This window comes from Macrobrachium rosenbergii, chromosome 55, assembly GCF_040412425.1.
Source record: "Macrobrachium rosenbergii isolate ZJJX-2024 chromosome 55, ASM4041242v1, whole genome shotgun sequence".
Lineage (NCBI taxonomy): Eukaryota > Metazoa > Arthropoda > Malacostraca > Decapoda > Palaemonidae > Macrobrachium > Macrobrachium rosenbergii.
This window is the reverse complement of record NC_089795.1, coordinates 83,060,306-83,083,251: the sequence shown is the minus strand read 5'-3', so window position 1 is coordinate 83,083,251 and position 22,946 is coordinate 83,060,306. Positions and strand designations below refer to the sequence as shown.

The window sequence follows — 22,946 nt, the reverse complement described above, 5'->3', positions numbered from 1 at the left end:
TATTATGAAATCGACACAAGATTTCTATTAGAATTTTTGTTAAGGTTATTAAATAGCATTTCTATTAAATGTTGTTTTTTTAAAACATCACTTTTATGGAATATATTTTTCAAAACATTTACATTTATTATGAGAATTTCCCCATATATATATATATATATATATATATATATATATATATATATATATATATATATATATATATATATATATATGGCTTGTATGTTTTCATAAATATCATGTATATTTGTTGGAGATCTCAATTGCATTAGATTTCAAATATTCCCGAAAATTCATGCATTATACTTACAACATTTGAAGTTTTAATCGGTATTGGAAAAGCATCGGTCTGCACTGAGACTGATGTCCCAGCGTTGATTTTTTGCACATCATCAACCATTGGCCTACAAATGAGGTTTTAGAGAAAGGGTTTCCATCACCCTCAGTGATATCCCAACCTCAGTCACTCAGTGGATTTTGTTACCTATGTGATTCGTTAAACGCTTACCTTCAGTTCAGTTTAAGCCCTAAGCTGAGCAGCAAAGATATGAATCACTTTCAAAGACCCGAAATTCTCAACAACCCGTTAGGGTCATTTTTTACAAATCTGATATTAGCCTTGATATCTGTCGAAGAAGTGTCACCCTTACCAGTTTAACCACTAGATCTGGTTCTGAGATTCCCATAAAGATTAACTGCATACTTATGCATAGTGATTGCTTTTTCTAGCCGTTACAACTAGAATCATATTTTAGAGAGACCAAATGATGAAATCCATTGCTTTATCCAGGTTTTGAAAGTATCCAGACGATTCTAGGTGCAAAAAATTCTGAAATTTTATTAAGTTCGTGTATTTATCTATCCCAGTATATCTTCCATAGCAATTGAAGCAAATCTATACTTTTATCATGAAATGTGTGATGCCTTATTGAAATTTCTCCCTATTTACGCGATCTCAGAAATTACCCGGTCGGTAAACATTTTTTTCTTTCATTCTTTGAAATCTAGCTCTTTGTTCCTGCTGCGTTTTAATCCAAATTTGCTGCTTAGATTTTGATGAAAAATCTCACAACGAACCGTGATCAAGTGGTGTACTATTTCCTATGTTATTTTTCCCTCATTCGCGGACAATCTTCTCTTCAAAATGTATCGTCAGAATTCGCTTGAGCACAACCACCCAGCCATCCACCACTGGTAACGTTTCTGTACTAACACATCACCTGCCTCTCGAAGGCATTCAGATTATTCAGTCCTTGCCTCTCCCTTCTCTGGACTTGCTTAATAACCCCTAACTCAGCCTGACTTTAAACTTGAACATTTCTGTTTCCGTTGTGCTTATTTTGTGAATTTCACACTGCCATACACACACACGACTGATTTTTCCTTTTTAAGAAAAGTTGCGGTTTTACTTTCTTATAAATACAGTTCGTTCCCCACCCCCCTTTTTTACAGGGTTTCCATTTGCCGGCACGCTTAAAATTCACCTGTCTAATTACTTTGCCGACGCAGTGTTGATCTCTCCGTTAACACCTGCGTTAATTGTAGCACCTGTGACAAGTGCACTCACTCACGAGGTATCAGAAGTTAGAAGGGATAGGAAATATAGTTTCAAAGATGACTTGCAGCCTCGCCAAAGTCCTTAGATAGGCTATATATAATTACAGAAACCATTTAAATAAATTTATACTAAAAGCGTACAACTGAAGGGGATTGTAAGTGCCATGCACATTCAGTAACTTGCTGTTAATTTTTCATAAATCAGGGTCTTAATCCTGGGCATCAAATGAAAGTGCTTTTAAACAATACCAAAATGAGTATTTTTTTTATTTAATAAAACAGCAAAAGAGGAACCTTGTGATTGGGGTTTACAACCTTGCATTTTATCCCAGTGTTTTTTCATGTCTTGTACATAGTTCATTCTAACTCTGCAGTCAATATACATGTAAACATTCTGAAGAAAGTTGACATACATGCAATATATATATATATATATATATATATATATATATATATATATATATATATATATATATATATATATATATATGTATGTACATATATGTATATTATATATATATATATATATATATGTAAATATATATATATATATGTATATATATGTATATATTCAGTATTGTTTCCCTATCAAGGGTGGCTCTTGGAAAAAAGAAAACAATGATTAGTGGAACATTCACATTTTAATGCCGAATCCTCACCCTTCCAGTTCCTCTTATGCCACAATACTATGTAAATCATGTCTCTACAGCTCTCACATTTTAATAGTACTTGCATTCAAGTTCCACACTTCACTTCTATATAGGAGATTTGGCATAACAGTCCAGCCTTGGCTTTCATAATTACCCCAAGTTTCCTCCCAGTCATTTTTTGCACATCTTTCTACCTCCCTTGCTTCTCTTATTGTAACTCGCCTATTTTCCACTCTACCACCACTTGAAATACACCCAAGTACCTATATGAACTACTGCTTCCACTTTTTCACCATCCTCTCTCTCTCTCAAGTTGCACTTTCCCCTTATTACTCAGAACCAGCTTGGTCTGTCCTTACATGGCTACTTAAGAGGTCTTCTCCTACCAGTTAACCTCTTGACTGTGGCAGTTCTGTCAGTGCACTTGAAAATATTTCCCAAAATTCTATTTGTTCTTCTGGTCTTTCAGCTTTTGGTAAGTATACTTTGAGTGCATGCATTACCTTCTTTTCTATTAACATTGACTTCATTATTCTTCATTTAATTATCCACTTCTATCACATTACATTTCATCTTTACCCTTAAGCCTACTCAATTTTGCCTTTTCTCATTGCCTTTTCACTGTAATTTATATTTCTCTGACCCACCAACATTTGGTATTTACAGTGTCTTTGTACCTTACCTCTGACACTTGACAAAATATTTCGTATCTTCTGCCACCATCTGTACTACTTCCCAAGTATTTCCTATTATTGTTTCAGTATTATTTGTGTTCATTTTACTGAACTTGCCTAATTTCTATTTTTCTGAGGGATTTTTTGCATCCTTACTCACAAGCTGTCCGGTATGCAGTGTTGCATACTTAAAGAGATATATAACCCACATGCTGAGACTTTTGAGATGAAGAATATGTGGTGCAGTATATTCATTGCTATCAGATGTGTATGGCAACAACCTAATGTGTAAAGAATGTGCCAAACAATTCAGTGATGTAATTTGTGCTGAGTAATTCCCCGAGATATGACAGTTCCGGCTATACAACGTTCGAATTATGAGCGCAAATATATTCATTGCTATTATTTCCTGGCTTCTGACGCGATGTTCGGCCACTGGCAACAACCTAAAACGGCAGAATAATCACGGAAGGTTTTGATGTAAAACTCAATAATGAAGTTTATCGTTTTCAATGCACCCAGAGCATTAAAAGTAAGGTTTCTTATGATTTTTGACGATTTTCGACGATTTTCCGTTCACGACGATTTTCGGAAAGAGAAATACACAAATGTATAGTGCTCAGTATAGCAAGAGTGCTGTGCCATTTAGTTCTGATGCACTATAATATATTTTTAATTTTCCATCACAAACTCATTAATCATAATTTGCTCCTTGCCTTGTATTAGTACAGTGGAAAACCTGTCACACTAACTTGTACCAAGGAGACCTTGTTGGGTCCATCTGTTGACTTTGCAGATTTGTGTTGGTTTTTCACTGCAGAATTTGTTCCTGTTGAAGACTAAGGCTTCCAAGATCCTTTTTTCCCTCCATTAAAGTTTTAGAAAAACTTTGACCTCGCTGCAGTCCTTAGAAGGCACATATACATATCACTCAAATTTTACAAGAACTCATGTCAGTTCTTGTTGGGACCAGTAGCTGTGGTGGGCTATGTTCTGTAGGTGGAGAGGGATCACACTTCTTCATTCCCCTAATATAATTATTTTTTAGGCACATTGGAGGTATGGCTATTCTGGTGTACATGATTTCTTGCTTTATGTTTTCTTCAAGTGCCTGGCCATCTACCGTACAGTTATCTGTAATAAAAACTGTTTTACAAACAGATGGTCCTGGTGGACTGCCTGCCAATGCAGACTATGCTTTACTTGGCCATCCATGCCTTTTGGGAAGACTTCTAATATCATAGTCTTAAATCCTCTGTCATCATATTCTTATTTGTGGCAGATTTCATCCTCCCTCCTACATAATAATTCAGGAAATATATGATTAATGAGAGTTGTAATGAAAAAAAAAAAAAAAATTATTTTAACACAAAACATATTTTCATCCTGGCCCATTAATCATATGGGAATGTCCTTCTCACTTCCTTTACTCATCCTTGTTTCATGGTGGGTATAGAAAAAATGACTTACAGAGTAAGGACTTTAGGAGGATTAAGCATGACTGGCAAGTTTGTGAAGCTGGGTTCTGTTGTTAAGAGGCAAAGCAAGGGGCTTTTATGAACAATTTTTTTGTTATGAAAACATTGTTTTTTACAATATAACAAATTTTGCTTTTTGTTAATAGTTGATGTATAATAAAACAAGCCATTACAAAAATATATGTATTCTTTAAATTGAAAATCAATACAGAATATGGAATTTTTAAGATTACATTTTCACATCAATAGAAAAAATTTTTATACGGATATACATCAAATGATAATGCATTACTTAGCAGTACATGTACAGGTACATTTAAATACAAATGTACTCTTCCAACTACAGAACAAAGTTAGCATCACCTGAAAGATGTCATGAAAATATTTGAATATGCTAGATCTTCACAGTAACACATTCACATGAAATACTTGTAAAAATAATCAGTGGTATTAATACAATTTTATGATTTATACAGACTTAGCAGTAATTACAGTATATACAGGACTGTCTTCAAGTTTCTCTGTTGTTTCAAAGACCCTGTGTTAAACTTCATCCACTTTGATGGAGTTGTTTACAATATAACCATCATGTTACTTTGTCCATAATGAACACCGTCTCCATGCCCTTTCTTACAACAGAGTTACATGAAAGCAGGGAATTTTGGCACAATTTACAATAATATATACAATCTTAGCAGTTCATTGTAACAAGACAAAAACATGTAGGGCAGAGCATCTCCAGCTTAGTTTACAATACTTTTTCTGTATTTTCTTTCTTTTATTTAGAAAATGTAATAAAATCTTGCTTCTAAAGGAAAATTACTTTCAAACTAAAACTGGCTAGTTTTACTTGCAACAGTAGTTATGCAGCAAAACTCATAATTTTTCTTACATGCAGCATAAAGAAATAGTATATACACAAAGTTTTCACTATGAACTTACACTTCTGTCAACAGAAAAAATTATGATTTTTTAAGCATAATATTGTATGCTCTTGAAGCGAAGGAAAATTATTTATTTAGCGAAGGACAAACTGGGATAAAACCAATACATACTAATTCTCTTTTTCTTAAAGAACATTATGTATAAGTAAAGACAAAGGATGAATGTAATTAAGTGTACCAAGAATGAATGTAATTACTTTCATTTTGAGTGCGGCAAGTTTGGAAATTGCTTAGTCCAGAGTCAGCATCACTTATCCATTAAGGGAATAACCTCATAAAACTCACAATTTACAAGTTCCAACAAGGAAGGTAGAAAAAGATGTTATTACTTAATGCAGTTAAGTATAATATATCCTTGTAGTTTTAAGTCACATTTAGCTAACATGGAACTAAACAGCCTTCCAGTGTATGTGAAGAGAGACAACAGATATTTTGATAATTGCTCACTTTTTATGTTCAGCAATTGACTCAGCTGTAAATGGGTACCACCAGCAGTTAACTGGAAGTCAAAACTAGAGGAGAAAGGAGCAGGCCACCCTACTCCGCAATTCCATGGATTAGTATGTATGTCCCTCTACAATATATATAACCAATGCAATTTGCTGGTACATGAGTATCATTTGGATGCATTATAGTTGTCGCACTTGACTATAGGTCATCCCATACTCAGTACTTACTGTAGCTAGTGTACGTGAAAACTGAAAAGCTTTTAGAAGTTTATTTTGTACACACAAACCATTGCCTTAGATAACTTTATGCCTCATTCAGAAATGCAAGACTCTACAATGAAAAGAATGAAAGCTACCCTGTTAATCTTGGTTGTCAGAGATTACCCCATAAAAACAGATGAGACACCTACACCTCTCTATTTCCCAATTCAGTGTGAAGCTTTGTTCTAGAGTGAATGTATATTTGCAAATGTTAAGGAGGAAGTTTGACATTTGGCAATGGATTGCACATTTCTGAATACAAAATGTTGTTTAAGGTAAAAAATTCATGTGTTCGTCTCAGACACACTGAATTATTAAATTATTATTGAGAGAGCAGTAGAAAATTTCCTAAATAATGTAGAAAGAGACTGGTAAGTAAGAATATCACATTAGCAAAGAGAGCAAAAATCCATAACACATGAACACTATAAAGCCATGAAAGAGAACGACTTGAAATTCAGTTAAGGGATCTTAACTTTACTAAGAGGAAATCCCTGACCACCTAGCTAACAGGATAACTTTCAATTAAATTGAGGCACAGTGCTATCATAGGGCAATGGTTTGTTTGATACAGATTTATGGGAAATCTGAATTATTTTCCTGTATAAAGATGTAATTTAATAAGAGTATGATTTATTTGGTAAAAACAGCCAGATTATTCTGAACATAATTAATCTAATGGAAAGCATTATTAGAATAATGCTTGGCTGTTGAGAGTTATAAATCATAAGCTTAAAGGCTAATTAACTCTAAATGCTTAAATGGATCATAAACAGTACTCCATGCATTGTACAGAGACAGATTCAAAAGATGTATTTAAAAAATGTATTACATTACAAGGATATATTTGTCATGGCTAAGTATCTTGCAACATCAATCAGAATTGCAAACACAGCATTCTTTCTTTCCTATTTACCATTTACTTAAAAGAAAAGGGAGCATATGTATTCACATCGGAAACATGTTATGTAAGGATTTTGTAATGATTATGTATATTGACATAGTAAAATTTATGTATTTTCCAAGAACACTTGTGCCTTGGATCGGAAAGAATTCACTGAGAAAATAAAGAATGACTGCCAACTAACCATAAACACTGCAAAATAGTTTGTAGTTTCTGACAGCATGACAATAACTAATGCTTTATTTTCTTAAGAAAGCATTTTTTACTGTTCTAATTATTTATTTCAATAGCACACTGGACTCTTTAAAGTCTAGTCAAAATAAAGAACAGTTTCTCTTTTTATGTGTAATTATCTCAAGTCCTACAAAAATGATAAACTGGGTGTACATAGGCACTGTAAGCCACAGTTTTTAAATAATTTTCTGCTATTTTGGCACTTGGTAGAAACAAGACAATAAGTCTGATGAAGTACCTCACCTTAACCATCCTTGTAAAATTACGGTAGGTTGAATCTTCCAACACACTGTACACTTTGGACATTAAAAGTAAATCTTACTTTAAAAATGCACAGAGAAAATATTGAAATTCATAACAATATTAAAAGCATATTTAACTGTCTTGAATAATAATCAGTGTATGGCTGACTCCAGATGACTGGAAATTTTTTCCATCCTGAAGTGTTTTTGAGTTAAGCTATTTTACTCTGAGTCTTAACCATGGAATATCAACTCTTCTTGACCAGTTAAATTAGTATAAGATGCCTAATTTCTCTAACACAGGATTCAGGATACCATACAATAAATATACCCTCTTTACCTTGGAAAGTTCTTGACTAAACAATAGCATTTCTTCAACTCCTTAACAGATTTTAGTGTTCTGTTATTTTCAGAAAACCATGCTACCAAAATTTTAATATTGCAATTTGGTACAGCAATGAAACTATTCAGGCATCCTGTTTCATTCTAGAGCAAGAGCAGGCGCAGTGACAACTTCAACCATCAGGCAGCACAGATTTCGGAGTACCTGGCAGCAGTAGCCATGGTTACTGTAGACTCTGCAGCATTACCAGTCTCCCAATTTTAACACATTTTTGAGCTAGATTTAGAGCTCACTTTAGCCAGGTATAGAACTGTTCTACTGCAGGGTGACAATTTTAGGCCATATGGTTATAAACATTGTGATTTGTTTGTGGTTATGAAACAGCAGTCTTGATATGTGAGTACAAACTCATCTTTGTTACATGACACATAATGTATGTGTGTAAAAACTGCCTAAGTCATGAACCTTGAGATAAAGGAGTATATATGTTATCCAAGGTCCTGTGTTAAGAGAAATTAAGAGTTTTGGTACAGTACTGATTTTATTGACCTAATGCTTTGTGTAAAATTCATTTAGGTACCAGCTCTTTCCGATGTAATACAAAATAAAATTTGCATATCTCCATACGATTTTTATCCAGTATATTGTCATCAAAACCTGAATACAGGTAGAAGGTAGCAAGGAATTGTAAAGAATAACTTAGACCATTCAGGAATACATATACAATACAAGCAAGAATGATATTAGAGTACGTATAACCAAATCATTCTTGATCTACATGGAAATTCAAAGGAAACCTAAACACTTCTTTGGTACTGCTCTGAATTATCTCAAAGATTCCATTACGTCAAGAAAAGCAAAAAATGGTGCCAGTTAAGTGCAAAATCACTTCTAAAATAATTTCAGCAAGTTTGTAAAAAAAATATTAGTCCTTGATGACTAGTCTTTTCCAGCATGGCTGGTTATCAAGAAATCCTTATGAATACTGAGTGGAATTCAATTCATAACTTATACAACAAATAAGCAGAAAATATTGTATATGTTTTATCTGAAAATTAAAGCTCCTTACATACAACTCAGTTACTTATGCAAATTATAAAAATAAATTCCACAAACAAAAAGCTTATTGCTATATTCACTACACCTTATGTCCAACATTTCACATTAAAAATATGAACATTTCAAGGCATAAAATATCAGTTCAATAAAATAACCTTTGAACAAGAATTAATAAAAACTTAATCATCAATTGTGGACACATGGACAACAGCCTGTCCATCAGAAATTGCTGCAGTGTCATCACCTGCAGCACGTACTTGAAGGATAGATTGGAAGAGTTTTGGGTCCATTTCATGAGTAGCTACTACCTGTTGTCCAGCTAAGAAATCTTTAAGGTAATCAGGATGGACTTCTACTACTGAGTATGCAGCTGGTTGTTCATCTGAGCTGAGCAAGTCTTCATCCATAGCAATGGCAGCAGCAGCTTGCTCTGCCTCAACTGCAGGCCGGCCACCATTTCTTCCATCCAAGGTAGCTTCTTGTACTGTAGACAGCACGGACTCATCTTCCCCTTCCTCTATACCTTCCATATTTTCAACTGCCTCTTCATTTTCAAGTGAGTTTACAGTTTCTATTTGACTTGGATCTTCAATGTCATGGTGCTTGGATAAATGCTTTATGAGATTAGTACGCTGAGTATAACCTCTGTGACACAATGCACATTTATAAGGATGAGAACCTGTGTGGAGACTAACGTGGCGTTCAAGTTGTAGTTGAGTTGAAAATCCTTTACGGCAAACAGAACACAGGAAAGGATATTCTCCTGTGTGACGCATTTTATGATTCAATAAGTTGACTTTGCTTCTGAAAGGCTTACGACATATATCACACTGATAAGGTCGTTCACCTGTGTGCTTTATTTTATGGACTGCCACCTCAAACTTCTGAGCAAATCTTTTTCCACATATATCACAAGGATGAGGTTTAACTTCTCTATGTCGGTATTTATGTTTGGTCAAGTACTGCTTTTTAGCAAATGATTTAGCACAAACCTCACATTTAAATGGTTTCTCTACCGCACGTTCTTCTTCCTCGTCTTGCTGTTCATCTTTCATGTCCTGCACCATTACCACTTCAGCCTCGGACAGAGGATCTGAAGTAACTGGCTCAGGATCTGGATCAGCAGTTTCTGGCAATTCTGAATATGGGGTATTTGTTGGCTCTGGGAACACTAAGAGTGGCTGTGAACTGTCTACTAGAAATTGCTGTTGGTTATCAACTAAAAGCTGTTGAGTAGACTCCATAGCTTCACTTACTTCCCCTACAGTCTCAAATACATATAAATGAGGAGAATTACCAGATGCTGATACACCATCGACACTTGGATTCATCATCATCATGCCTTGCATGTGGTTTGCTTTATGTTGATTTAAAAGCTCCGGACTGTAAAAAGTTTCATCACAAACATCACATCGCAATGCATCCTGAGTAACATGTGTTCGTACATGCCTTTTCAAATTAGAAGAACTGCGAAATTCTTTTTCACAAAAATCACACTTGTAAGGCATTTCACCTGTGTGTATGAGATTGTGATTTTTCAGAGCAAGCCGAGATGCTAATTGCTTACCACAATATGTACAAGGGAAGTTTCGCTGGCGGGAATGAACATTATGATGTGTGTATAAATACTTCTTTTTATCAAATACCCTACCACATATTTCGCACATATAGAGGTGAGCTTCAACATTAGCATCTGACTCCAAACCCATACTAACATTTTGATACTGCTGTTGTAAGTGATGAAACTGCCGATGCTTTGTAAGATGATGCTCCCTTCTAAACTTGTGGTTACACATGTCACATTTGAACATTTCTTCTCGAATATGATCTCTCATGTGTTGATTAAGACTACTGTTGTTTATAAATGTTTTACCACAATTTCCACATTTGAACGGGCGTTCACCTGTATGTATGCGCATGTGTATTTTAACAGATTCTGCATTAGCAAAGTACTTCCCACAAATGTCACACTGGTAAGGTTTCTCTCCTGTGTGCATACGTTTGTGTTTTAGTAGTCTTCCACTCTGTGAACATCTGTAATCACATACGTCACATTTGTATGGTTTCTCACCACTATGGATACGACGATGTGTATTGTAATTACCACTGGTAGAAAAACTTTTTCCACATTCACACTTGAAAGGTTTTTCATCAATGTGCTTCTTCTTATGCATGACAAATAATGACCTTTTATGAAAATTACGGCCACACACATCACAAGTAAACATGAATGAATGCATGACTTTATGGCGTATAATATCACTCTTATGAACAAAGAGCTTGTTGCACAGCCCACATTTTAAAAGTGGTGTGCCTGAATGAAGCAGTTTGTGGCGTACAAAATGACTTTTGTGAGCAAAGTCAATGCCACATTCATCACACTTGAGCACTGCAGGAAGAGTGCTCCCACTGATTCCTTCACCACCTTCTTCCTCCTCTTCTGGAATATATGGAAGTTCTGGACCTGGTCTAAGTGCTTCTCTTAAATGTACATGAGAATGTCTAATTAATGTAAGTTTGGTTGCAAACGCTTTCTTGCAGATGTCACACTTCCAACTCTTGACTCCTTTATGGGTCAGTTTATGTTTCTGCAAGTATCGTTTTTCACGGAAAGTTCTGTGGCATAAATCACATTTGTAAGATGCAGAAAGTTTATGAGTTAGTTTGTGAGTTAGAAGTGCAACATACGACTGGAAGCTTTCACTGCAATACTCACACTTATGACCATTGTCTTCACCAATGTCTTTAATACCTCTGTCTCCAGTACTATTTTGTTGTTCGCTTGGCAGTTCCTCAACTGAAGAATCTAAATTTTCTGCTGCTTCTGCTAGTCGTGATTTAACAGTTTCACCTGCATCTCCGTGGCTGTCAAGATGGTATGTGAGAAGAGCAGGAGTGAAGAAGGTTTTCCCACACAGTTCACATTTGTTTTGATTTTTTAACCGATGTGTCCATAATTTATGTCTAACTAATGCTGCACTCTGACGAAAACTCTTGAGACAAACATCGCATTTAAATGGTCGTTCTCCAGTGTGAACTAATACATGCTTATCTAAAGCAGATTTTAAGGGGAACCCTGCCCCACATAAATCACACTTGTAGTTCCTATCCTGGGAGTGAACCTCTTCGATGACGAATGAGTTCTTGTTGTTTCCTGAAGCTCTTCCCACAAACATTACAAACATATGGATATTCATCAGTAGGTGTTGTCTGTATTATGGACTGCTCCTCTTCAATAATATGCAGCTGTTTATGCTGGTCTAACTGTTGATCTGTGGCACATCCTACACTGCAAATGTCACAGTAAACTTCTTGCTCGCCTGTATGACAGTTCGTATAATGATCACACAGGATATCAACATCTGTGAAAGATTCTTCGCAAATACCACATTTGAAAGGATTTGTTGGGTATCTGCTTTCTAAAGTTTCTGATTGTTTAGGTTCATCGTACAATTCTGATGTTTTTGGAGCATATCCCTCATTAAGTTGTTCTTGAAGTTGTTCAACAATTGATCCCTCTTCTTCTTGAAACCCTTTTGTACCATCAGATTCATTCTCCTCTTTAATAAGAGTACCATCACCATGTACCATATTCAAATGCTTAGTCAGTGTTCTTTTAAATGTAAAACTTGCTTGACATACACCACATTTCAGTTCATCTACCACATTCTGAACAGGATCTGTGGATCTTTTATGAACCTTTCTGTGACGATTCAAACCACTGCTAGTCACAAAACCTAAACTACAAATATCACATATAAATGGTCTATTGGAAGTGTGAGTTTTCATGTGAGTGTACAAGGTATCTCGGTGTGCAAATGATCGATTACAAACTGAACATCTAAACTGATGAGTTTCCTCATGAATGGCTAAATGCTTCTTAAGCTGAGAAGCTTGAACAAAGGTTTTGAAGCACTGTTGGCACTTATGGGGCCGCTCTCCAGTATGTGTCAAAATATGGGTCTTCAAGTGTGATGGGTCTACGAATCCCTTTCCACAATAATCACATCTGTGTGGCCTTTCTAAACCATGCATTTTATGATGGGAATCAAGAGCTGCATATGATGTAAATGTCTTACCACACTGGTCACATTCAAAAGGTCGAAGGTCATGTTTCTGTCTCAAGTGTCGGATGTAATCTCGCTTGAACTGGATGATTTCTCCACATTCCTCACACTTATGGCCATTGATTCCTAATTCATCTGAAAATGAGGTTGATCTATAATTTAAAACATTTCAGAAAATAAAGTTTGATGAAAATACTGTACTTGCTAGAAAATTTTTGTGAAAGAGGTAAATATCATTGTAACATGATAGTAAAAATGTATCTGAAATAAAGTTTTCTAAAGCAACTATATAACCTGTTTCCTTAAGCACTGTATTTCAAAAGAATGTTTTTTATAATGCCTACCTGATGAAATGCTGCATTACTAGCAATCATTATTTTTATTATTAAATATCTCTGGCAAAATGATTGAAATACATTTTTAGTTAACCGAGAGTAAAAGTGTATTTATAGAGAAGCAATTAGGGTAAACTTGTAGACCACACATTTATTCTATTCCCAGGAGGTGGATCCATTTGTTAGAATCCTCTTGCACAAGTGCTTACCGTAACCATATAAATCACCATCAAGTCATCTCTAGTTTGTCCTTGTGTATTGGATTCATTCTGACTGAGACCATGACTGGAATGTATAGCTTTCATTTGAGTCCTTGCAATGAATCTCAATGACCACTGGGTTTGTGATGACTAGGTCTGTGTTACATGTGTCCTTGTAGTCCCAGGACAGTTCTTGATGTGTGGCATCATAACACTACCATATACTGTACCTTATTTTTAAGCATCAAAAACACTAATCCTTTGCAAATTTGTCTTCAAAATTTACCTTGCATCTTAACTGCCCATTCCCAGTCAAAACTAACTGAAATTATCCATGAAATAAGTAGATGTAAAGTTACAGTTAAGGCATTCTTGTCAGGTTAGTTTGCAGTAAAACATTGTTTGCTGCAGAGGAATGTTCTTTCACCTTTGCTGTTCGCCCTTTCATGAATTTTATAATGAAAAAAAGTGGTTGGAGAGGGTTAGAATGGAGTTATGATAGAAATCTGACACACTTACGAATATGCCAATGATGCTGTTTTAATCAGCAAAACAACCACAAGATTTATAAGAAGTAGAGAGATGTAACTCAAAATAAATCTAAGTAAAACAGAAGTGAGGGCAGAATATATACAAAGGAATTAAATAACATCAGATGGAGGAAGAATGAATGACGCTGAATCTTTCAAATACAAAAGTAGAAACACTGATATACAGCACAGGTTTTTAGAAGTTGGATTTTAGCACCAAAATAACAAAGGCAGGTCAAACAATGGGCAAGCAGAGTAAGATTTGGAAATCAAATAGATTGAAAGTGCATACAAAAGTAAGATTATACAAAGTCTAGTAATCAGTATTGCTACAGGGACATGAATCGTGGTATGACAATGAAACTAAAAGATTTTTTCAACTTGAGAATAAACCTTGAAGAAGAGTACTAGAAATTAGATGACAAAAGTTCTGAATGATACTATAATGGAAATTATGGAAGTTCCATATGTAGATGAGATAATGATGAAAGGGATATGGAGATGGCTTGGACACGTCCTTTACACAACCCCTGGGAAAATTACATATGATGGTGTCAGCTGGGTTCCTGTGGGCACCAGAAGAGTTGGAAGACCAGACTTGCTTGGATGAGAACTATGAGAAGAGAGTCTCAAGATTTTTTGCTAATAATGCACAAGACAGACAGGAGAAGCAGAATCTCAGAGGCCTTTTGCATCACAGTGTTGGGGGTGATGACAGTGATGGATAATAACCAGTAGTACTTCAGTTGGAAGTGAAGAGGATATAACTGACAGCAGTGACAATGATACTTCAGACATTGCTGAGGACCTCCATATCATGACATGGATGGAATTATGATGAAGTATAAAACTATTTTATTTTTATTGTCATTTTTTGGAAAGAGACTTTTTATGGTTAAATACACTTTTCTACCTAAAATGGAGAAAAAGTGTAATTTACTTTTACCAGATTTACCTACTCACAAATGGTCTGTACCTTTGAAGTAAAAAATATAGCACAGATATTTCCATTCAGTGCCAACTGTGTAATGAAGAGGAAGGTGGGGGACTACCCTGGCACTGGGGGGTCTTTCTGGATCAGATTCCAATTATTTTCATTATCTTTACAAGGGAGGTTATATTTTTGGTTGTTTCTTTATTTCTTTGTTTCTGGGATTTGCATACATTTTTTGAATGTTTACAAGAATCTAACCAAAGGTGCTTTATGAATTGCAGCAAGTGGTTAAACTTTAGGAGATATATGCATATATACTTGTTGGGGAGTAAGGCTTTTGGCGAATAAGATTGCTCAGCCTTGATGGGGGTTTGTGGCCTCTGTATGCTTTTATTTAAAAGTTGTAATTCTGCAATGTGTCCTAATGTGTCTGTTGGGTGTTAGGGTTTAAATAAAATCATGTTTGTCTACTGCACAAAGGAAGATTAACTTTAAATGCAAAGTTAAGATGCTACATATACTCTCTCAATAAAACTACTAGTTGGTAAAGGCAACAAGAAAATAATGAACACAATAGTCTCTTACCTAATGGAAGATCTGTATCTTCTGTTTGTGTCCCCTCTGAAATAATAAAAACATGTACATATAATTTTAAGTATGAAATAGATTTATAAATATGATATAATACATAAGAGTCATAAGAAAACAACAGGATTACATTTTCATACATGACTGGATTGGAGTTCTATAAACGCAGAAATTTCTTGACCTCAGTATTTTGGGGTGGATGAAGTACAATGTAACACTGATACAAAATCAGTCAGTCTTTTTTTTAGGATAATGTTTGCTTCATGAATGACTTTTTGACCAACATCTCAGTCAGTCTTTTTTTTAGGATATTGTTTGCTCCATGAATGACTTTTTGACCTACATCTCAGTCAAAATATGCACTGCTGATTCAAAATTAGTAGAGTTTAGTTAGTCTAAAGGACTACCTAAGGCAGCTTGAAGATTAAGCTGATCACCCTTTTGTTATGTTTATGCTAGTTTTCAGAAACTACCGCATTTATTGTCTCATTCCTTGTTGCTTAGTTACTACTTTAATGTCCACTTGTTTTATTTATAATTGAGAGTTTTTGGTTCGTTTTTAAAATTTTCTGTAAATTGGTATGGTATTAAGAGACTTAAACAAAATATTGTCCCAGGTTAACCATGTGTGCACTAAGTTAGGTTAGCTTTCTTTGGATTACCACCATGTAGATAGATAAGCTAATCTAATTTTGGGTTCAGATAAAAGGATCTTTTAGCTTCAGTAGGAGGTTGGAAAAGTAGGGGTCAAGTCATTAGAAAAATAAAATTTATTTTTTTAGGAAGTTTACCAAGCCAGATATTTCAGTCTACAGCATAGAGTGAGTACAGAAAGTAGAAAAGAGGGTATTTATACCATCTTGAACTCTGAAATTAAAAGATAGCCCATGAGTGGCCAGGAATTGGGGATTAGTGAGAAGCAAAGTTGGGTATATAAATGGGCAAGTTGGAATGGAGACACATCATATTGGCACTGTTCAATCAAAGGGCTGGATGAGTTACCACAGCATCTCAGTGGTCCTGGGGAGGGAGGAGTTTTAATGGTTTTAAAGGTGTTTCAGAGTGGGCGGGTGAACAAAAGTTTTACTGTAGGTTGATTGATGGTTTCTCTTCTTTAATACATGAGAATCCAGGAAGAATAGAATAGAATACAAAATTTAGGCCAACACCCAAGTGCTGGGACCTATGAGGTCATTCTGTGCTGAAAGGGAAATTGACAGTAAGATGGTTTGAAAGGTGTAACAGGAGGAAAACCTCACAGTTGCACTATGAAACAGTTGTCAGAGAGGGTGACATGTCAGATGGAAGAAAGAATATGAATGGAGTTACAGTAAACGGAATGAAAGCAGTTGCAGTTGGGAGTGAAAGGACGCTGCAAAGACCCTTGAGTAATGCCTACAGTTCACCACATGAGGTGCCTTGATATTCAAGTGTATTATGATTGAAGGGTGATTGAATGCATCCTTTTATCCATACTTGTATCCCTCATTATCCCTCATTGTGCTTTGTTCTCTTACACCTCCCTCACTATTTAAGAAGTTGTCACAAGTTTTGTGAGGGTGGACTCACTGTTTGCATTTAAAACATTACCTGCACTAAAGGCCTGGTTCTTTTATCAGTCGAGAAATGTGCCAAGCGCCATCCTGGGTCAAAGTATTTTATAATTTAATTTATTATATTTTAAAAATGGCACTTGGCATGTTTCTCGACTAAAAAGCTCATATATTCATAGCATATTTGTTGACTACAACCATTTCCTCTTATCAAGGTCTTTGTACATTCGTAGCATATTTGTTGACTTTCATTTCACTGAGGTATATTAACTTGTTTTAATAAATTAATACTACATTAACTCTTTTCCTGGCTTTGATAATAACTCTTGTTTTTATAATCTGTTTTATAATTCTGCTTTTCTTTCCTGTATACAGTATTATATTATTAATTTCATAATGAACACATAAACTCACCAATACAGTGCCATATAAAAAATCTGTACATCATATGGCTGTATTAAATACCTTACATTTCATAAATCCATACTTACATTGAACTATAAAACTACTTGATTAGCAATACATGACATTACACTACACTTGCCTGTTGTCTGCTCTGGTATTTCCTGCTGGCGTTCAGCCCCAGGAGGAGGTGGCAACATGGTTATCACCATCTCTCCTGTTTCTGGTTTTTGGAAAGAGATTAGAAGATTGTGTTTTTCAGAGCCACTTAATTCAACTCCAGCCATTGTCGTCATAAGATCTTCGTGAGCAACATCAGTGATATGCGTAGTTTCCGTAGTCCCATCCATGATGCTATGCTGTGCAATCCCTGGCTCAAGTTTTATTGATTCTGTAACTGCTGGAGCAGGCCAATTCTTTCTTGGGCGACCTGGTAATAATACAAAATTACAAGTATTTAATAAAATGAAATCAGGTATAAATTCTTCACAATTCCATAATTTACGAACTGGTGTAGTAGCATGGGATCAGCATGCAATCACGCACATAAGCCAAGGAAACACATAACATGATATTCAATATCATCTCTACCCACAGCGCAGAAGAAATATATATTCGGTTTTTCAATTTCTAAGCATCTAGAGATTCATTTTCCAAACTTGGAACCTAGAATATTAAGATTATATTTTAAAATTAAAGTAATACCCTGCAAGACAAAGTATATTCTGCCTACTAAAAAAATACTGGGCTCATGCTTACCTCTTTTACCCGGTCCTGATGTCCCTTTTGCCTTAGCTGCAGGTGGAGCTCTACGATGTGTTAGGTAGTCAGGGGAAAAATCTTCTTCTTCCATAGAGAAATCATCTTCATATTCTGATTTCTAGGAAAACTGAATCATTTTTCATATCTCATAAGAAAAGAAAATGAGAGATTTAACATATTTTTGATAATGTTTCAAGTGATGAATTCCTATGCATTACTCTTATATGTTATAAATGATGATTATTTCTTGAAGGTCAATGGTATACTATATCTGCACTTCGATGAGCTGCAAGATTAATGTGATCTATGTTGCAAAGTATACTGGAAGTTTAGCATGGGTACAAAACTTGATAAAAAAAAAAAAAAAAAAGACTGCCATATAAGCTACATATAAAAATTATATAATGTACAGTATTTTTGTGTAAATATCAATATGTAAACACAATTGCTCCTAAACCACTAATACCTTACTCTATTTACGAGTAAAAAACACTTCAATGATACTTTTCTATTATAATGTGGAGTTGTACTGAGACTCATCAGCCCACTGAAAGACTAAGAGAAATTTACTCAAAAAAATGTAAGATGACAAAATTAAATTAACAAAGTTACACTGAAGGCCATCCTATTATGAAAACTGTTAAATGACTAATAATTTATAAAAATTTTAGCTAAGTAAAAAAATAAGCTGAGGCCATTATTTCTAACTTGTCAAAATTTATAGAACATAAAATAAAATATATTTCTAATTAAAAGAGTAGAGAGAATCTATATATCAAATACTGTACACATAAACTTACCTTGCTCCACGTCTTCTTGGAGGAAGCTTTCTTTTATTGGGATCTATAACATCCTCTTTCTTGGGATGAATATCGATTGGTTCTTGTTTCAGATTGCCCATATCTAACACCTGCATTTCCTCTAATCCATCACTGACATCAATGCCAGCTAATTCAATAGATGTAACATCTGTTGGCAACTCATTACCTAAGAAAAAGAATTTACTTAATGAAAAAATGCACTCAACACTATGTCTTGTGTTGTTCATTACAAAATGGAGAACGTTTCATGAATCCAGACCTAGTGTCGACAGAGGTCCTAGAAATTTTATAGCATGGAAGCAAAACGAATTGTTCTAGCTAGAAAGCAGAAATGTGGAATTGGTGAGATATGTCTAAGAATGAGTGCTATACTGTAATACATTTCAAATAAAACGGACGATGTTACAGGAAATTCTCAGGATTGAAATTGTAGAAACAGTATGTTAAAAGCATCAATAACAAAAATTGGGCATGTTGTCCTGGAAGAGCATGCCTTAAATAGGTGGAACATTAATGTTACATGAGCAAAATACTAGATTGCAAAGCTGGTAATAATATGGAAGTAACAAATATAGTAGCAAAACACTAGGTTAATTGGAAAGAGAATGTTGGACTGCACGGTTCTACGACAAAGTGTCAGAACAAAGTGCTGAAAGACTAGACGTCAGCAGATTACATGATGACAATGGTTAAAATGTCAGCATGTGAATAATGATGATAAAGTATACAGTGAATACAAATAAATATGAAAATACTTTACTGAGCTATTGCTTTCAGGTATTCCAATCAACTTTGATTTTCTTAATGATCAACAGTGGACATCAGGCACTGAATGCATTTTCCTCAGAGCAACCGCTCTAAAATTATTTTGGTACTTGGCTGTTTTATTCATATATTTCAAAATAAGTTTAGCTTATGTTGGATGTGAAATAATTGCCTTTTGCTTGACAACATTATACCAGCCTTTAATAGTGTTATTTTCTCTCTGCAATTTTGTGGAGGTACTGCCATATACTGACCATAATTCAACTTTTTATTATTGATTTCTGGACCACTTTATCATGATGAATCTCAATCTGTTTGGTGCCAGATCCAAAACAGAGCCTTTTTCATAACATGCAAAAAAGGTGACTATGATAAACACTTACATATCTAAGTCCTGACATAACTTTGCAACTGCAATACACACAAATTCAGGATTCAAGAACAGAAGAACATCCAGTAACGCAGGGACAAGAGGAACTCCTTTCAACAAATTATGGTTATCGTACAACCAAATGAAATCTTTCTGAACCTCTTGAGAAGCAAAGACTGGAGAGTTGTCCAGGTGTGCAACTGCTGACAAAATCCTGTTGAGTTGGAGTGATCTGGAACCAAATGTGAGGGATTAATTTCTCTATAAAGACAGGATGGCATATGTTGCCAAAGTTTGGCCAGAGGAGCTAGCATTAGCTGAATGAAACCTGGTAATGAATGAATCCTCTGTATACTCTTTTGTTGGGCAAACTGAAGCCATGTTAGCTGTAATCCATCCCTGGATATGTGGCCATAATAGTTGGTTTAAGGTTAAACTTCTCCTAATTGATTACAGATCCCAGAAACAAGTCATCCAAGAACCTTAGGAGTCTGATGTATTGCCCATTAACTCAAACAGCCAGTGAAGCTAATACCCTAGGTAAAAACTTCAGGGGCTGTTGTCGGACAAAAATGAGAGCTCATAATTGGGAGACCTCCCCCTCTCACCAAATTGGAGGAATTTCCTGGAAGACAGTTGAATCAAGATCTGATGAAATACATCCGAGTCATGAAAAGCAATGACATGGGCTTCAGCCTGCATAGAAATTATGGAAAACCCACCTGGAGAGGCAGAGGACCCGTGACCTGTGATGAGAAGAGCAGTTTTCTTAAACACTGCAACTGGAGGTAATGGTGGATTAAAGAAAATAGAAATTCCTTCAGCTGATCTGTTGGAGCAGGCACTGAAGATGTGAAAGATGAGAATGCAGTTAGGATAAAGCAGGGGCATCATCAGATCAGAGGCTCTTCACAACAATCAACTTACCTAAAACAAAAACAGGATGTGGTAGTTAAGTGGAACCCACTGATGGCCCAGGAGCCAAAGAAACATCAGCCTATTCAGAGGACTTTCGTGGAACACTTTTACCATTTCCTGCTAATATGGAAAGATTGCCAAAATAGGGAAATACCTTTATGCACACACAAAAGTTATATCTGGGAAACATTGAACCATGCAACTGTCACAATGATGATATGGAACCTTGTCAAAATTTCCCATGAAATTATGACATATTATTACCTTGAGGCCTAATACATACATGCTCCAGCATATATTAATACCTTGGGACCTAATACATACATGCTCCAGCATATATTGAATATGATTGCACATGCATTCAAAGGTAAATAACTTGCAAGAATTGCATCTCAGGATAATAAGAATATATATTACATGCAGAACACAACTGAAAATGTACGAAATCCCAGAAAAACAGATCAGATGTAAAAAGCAAAAGAACAAGTAAAAACAACCATAAACTAACGCACACACTCATGACATTTAACCAAACTAATGATGGACAAAACATTCAACATCCATTGCCATAAAACTAAAAGGAAAACACAAGTAATGAGTACTTCTAATCATAAATGAGTCAACAACTGGCATTTGAAAATCCTCCTGTAAAAACTAAGAAACACATGAAATTTAAAAGTTAATTGGGAACCACAGTATATCAGAGGTACTTATGATGACCCACTGAGCTTCTGCTCATCGCTTTGTGCAAAGTTAACAACTGGAAATGCACTACGAAACTACAATGAATCATCATGATAGTGCAGATGAATGAAGTACAGGCAGGCCCCGGTTTATGACGGGTCCAGCTAACGACGTTGTGAGGTTACGACGCTTTTCAAATATATTCATCAGAAATTATTTCCCGGTTTACGGCGCATGTTCCAGGGTTACGAAGTGTCGTACGCCGATCTGACAGAAGAAATATGTCTCCAAAACTGCAGAATAATCAAAATTTGGAGGATTTTTTTATGAAAAACTCAATAAAAATGCAGTTTACATCGTTTTCAATACACACAAGGCATTAAAAGTAAGGTTTTCTTAGGATTTTTGACGATTTTCGACTATTTTTAGGTTTACTACGAGGTGCAAAAATGGAACCCCGTCGTAAACCGGGAACTGCCTGTAATGAGTAATACAAACACCATGCAATTTGCCAATAATGGGCCTCTTGAACTGAATGCACACAAGCCATGCCATCTATCAGAGTTAGCCTCAGAATGGAGAATCTGGGATTTGCAGACATATGAATATGCTATGTAAAAGTAACTGGTTTGTGGTAAAACAAAGGAGATTTCACGTTTTCCCCAGTGGCGCACTTGGCTGTAGATAAAGCCATATACTGTACCTAAAAACTAAAACAACACAAACATTACTGTACCTTCATTAAGTTCACCTTCTAAACGTGTATCTGGACCGGTGTGAATCATTCGAGCCCCGTGAGGTCCTTCAAGTAAGGTTTCCACCTAAATGAAATTTTAAATGTTATTCTTAAAAATACATAAGAAAAAATAGGATTAATTTTTATACATGTAAGTTTAACCCTTAAATGTCAGTTAATATCCTTCATAGTTTTGCTAAGGTCCCTTATACTGTTATAATTTTAATAATAATTTTCTGTCCATGGAATATTAATAATAGTAATTTTCTCTCCTTGGAATATATCATTTAAGGGTCTGTTACCTTACAGATTTTATTCAAACTCTTTGTCTGTACTGTATAACTAATCTACTATATTTCTCCAAGTTTTAACAATATAAAAAAATATGAACATGATAAAAGACCAAAAGTATAAGAGAATACTATGAAGCTATAAAACAATTAATTTTCATTTTATCTGCACTTTCCATGCAACTGTTCGTCATCT

At 35.2% G+C, this 22,946-nt stretch overlaps 1 protein-coding gene and 1 long non-coding RNA gene across 3 annotated transcripts in view; one reads left to right on the top strand and one right to left on the bottom strand.

The window, feature by feature from the left end:
• Positions 1 to 22,946, top strand: part of LOC136835527 (uncharacterized) — a 219,088-nt gene that overhangs the window by 32,586 nt on the left and 163,556 nt on the right. The gene's annotated exons all lie outside the window — the stretch shown is intronic.
• Positions 4,529 to 22,946, bottom strand: part of LOC136835521 (zinc finger protein Xfin-like) — a 28,697-nt gene continuing 10,279 nt past the window's right edge. The window contains 7 exon segments of the mRNA XM_067099112.1: positions 4,529 to 11,917; positions 11,919 to 12,997; positions 15,447 to 15,482; positions 17,547 to 17,834; positions 18,164 to 18,311; positions 18,963 to 19,153; positions 22,461 to 22,545. Coding sequence (XP_066955213.1) covers positions 8,975 to 11,917; positions 11,919 to 12,997; positions 15,447 to 15,482; positions 17,547 to 17,834; positions 18,164 to 18,311; positions 18,963 to 19,153; positions 22,461 to 22,545 — 4,770 coding nt within the window. The 3' untranslated portion in view covers positions 4,529 to 8,974.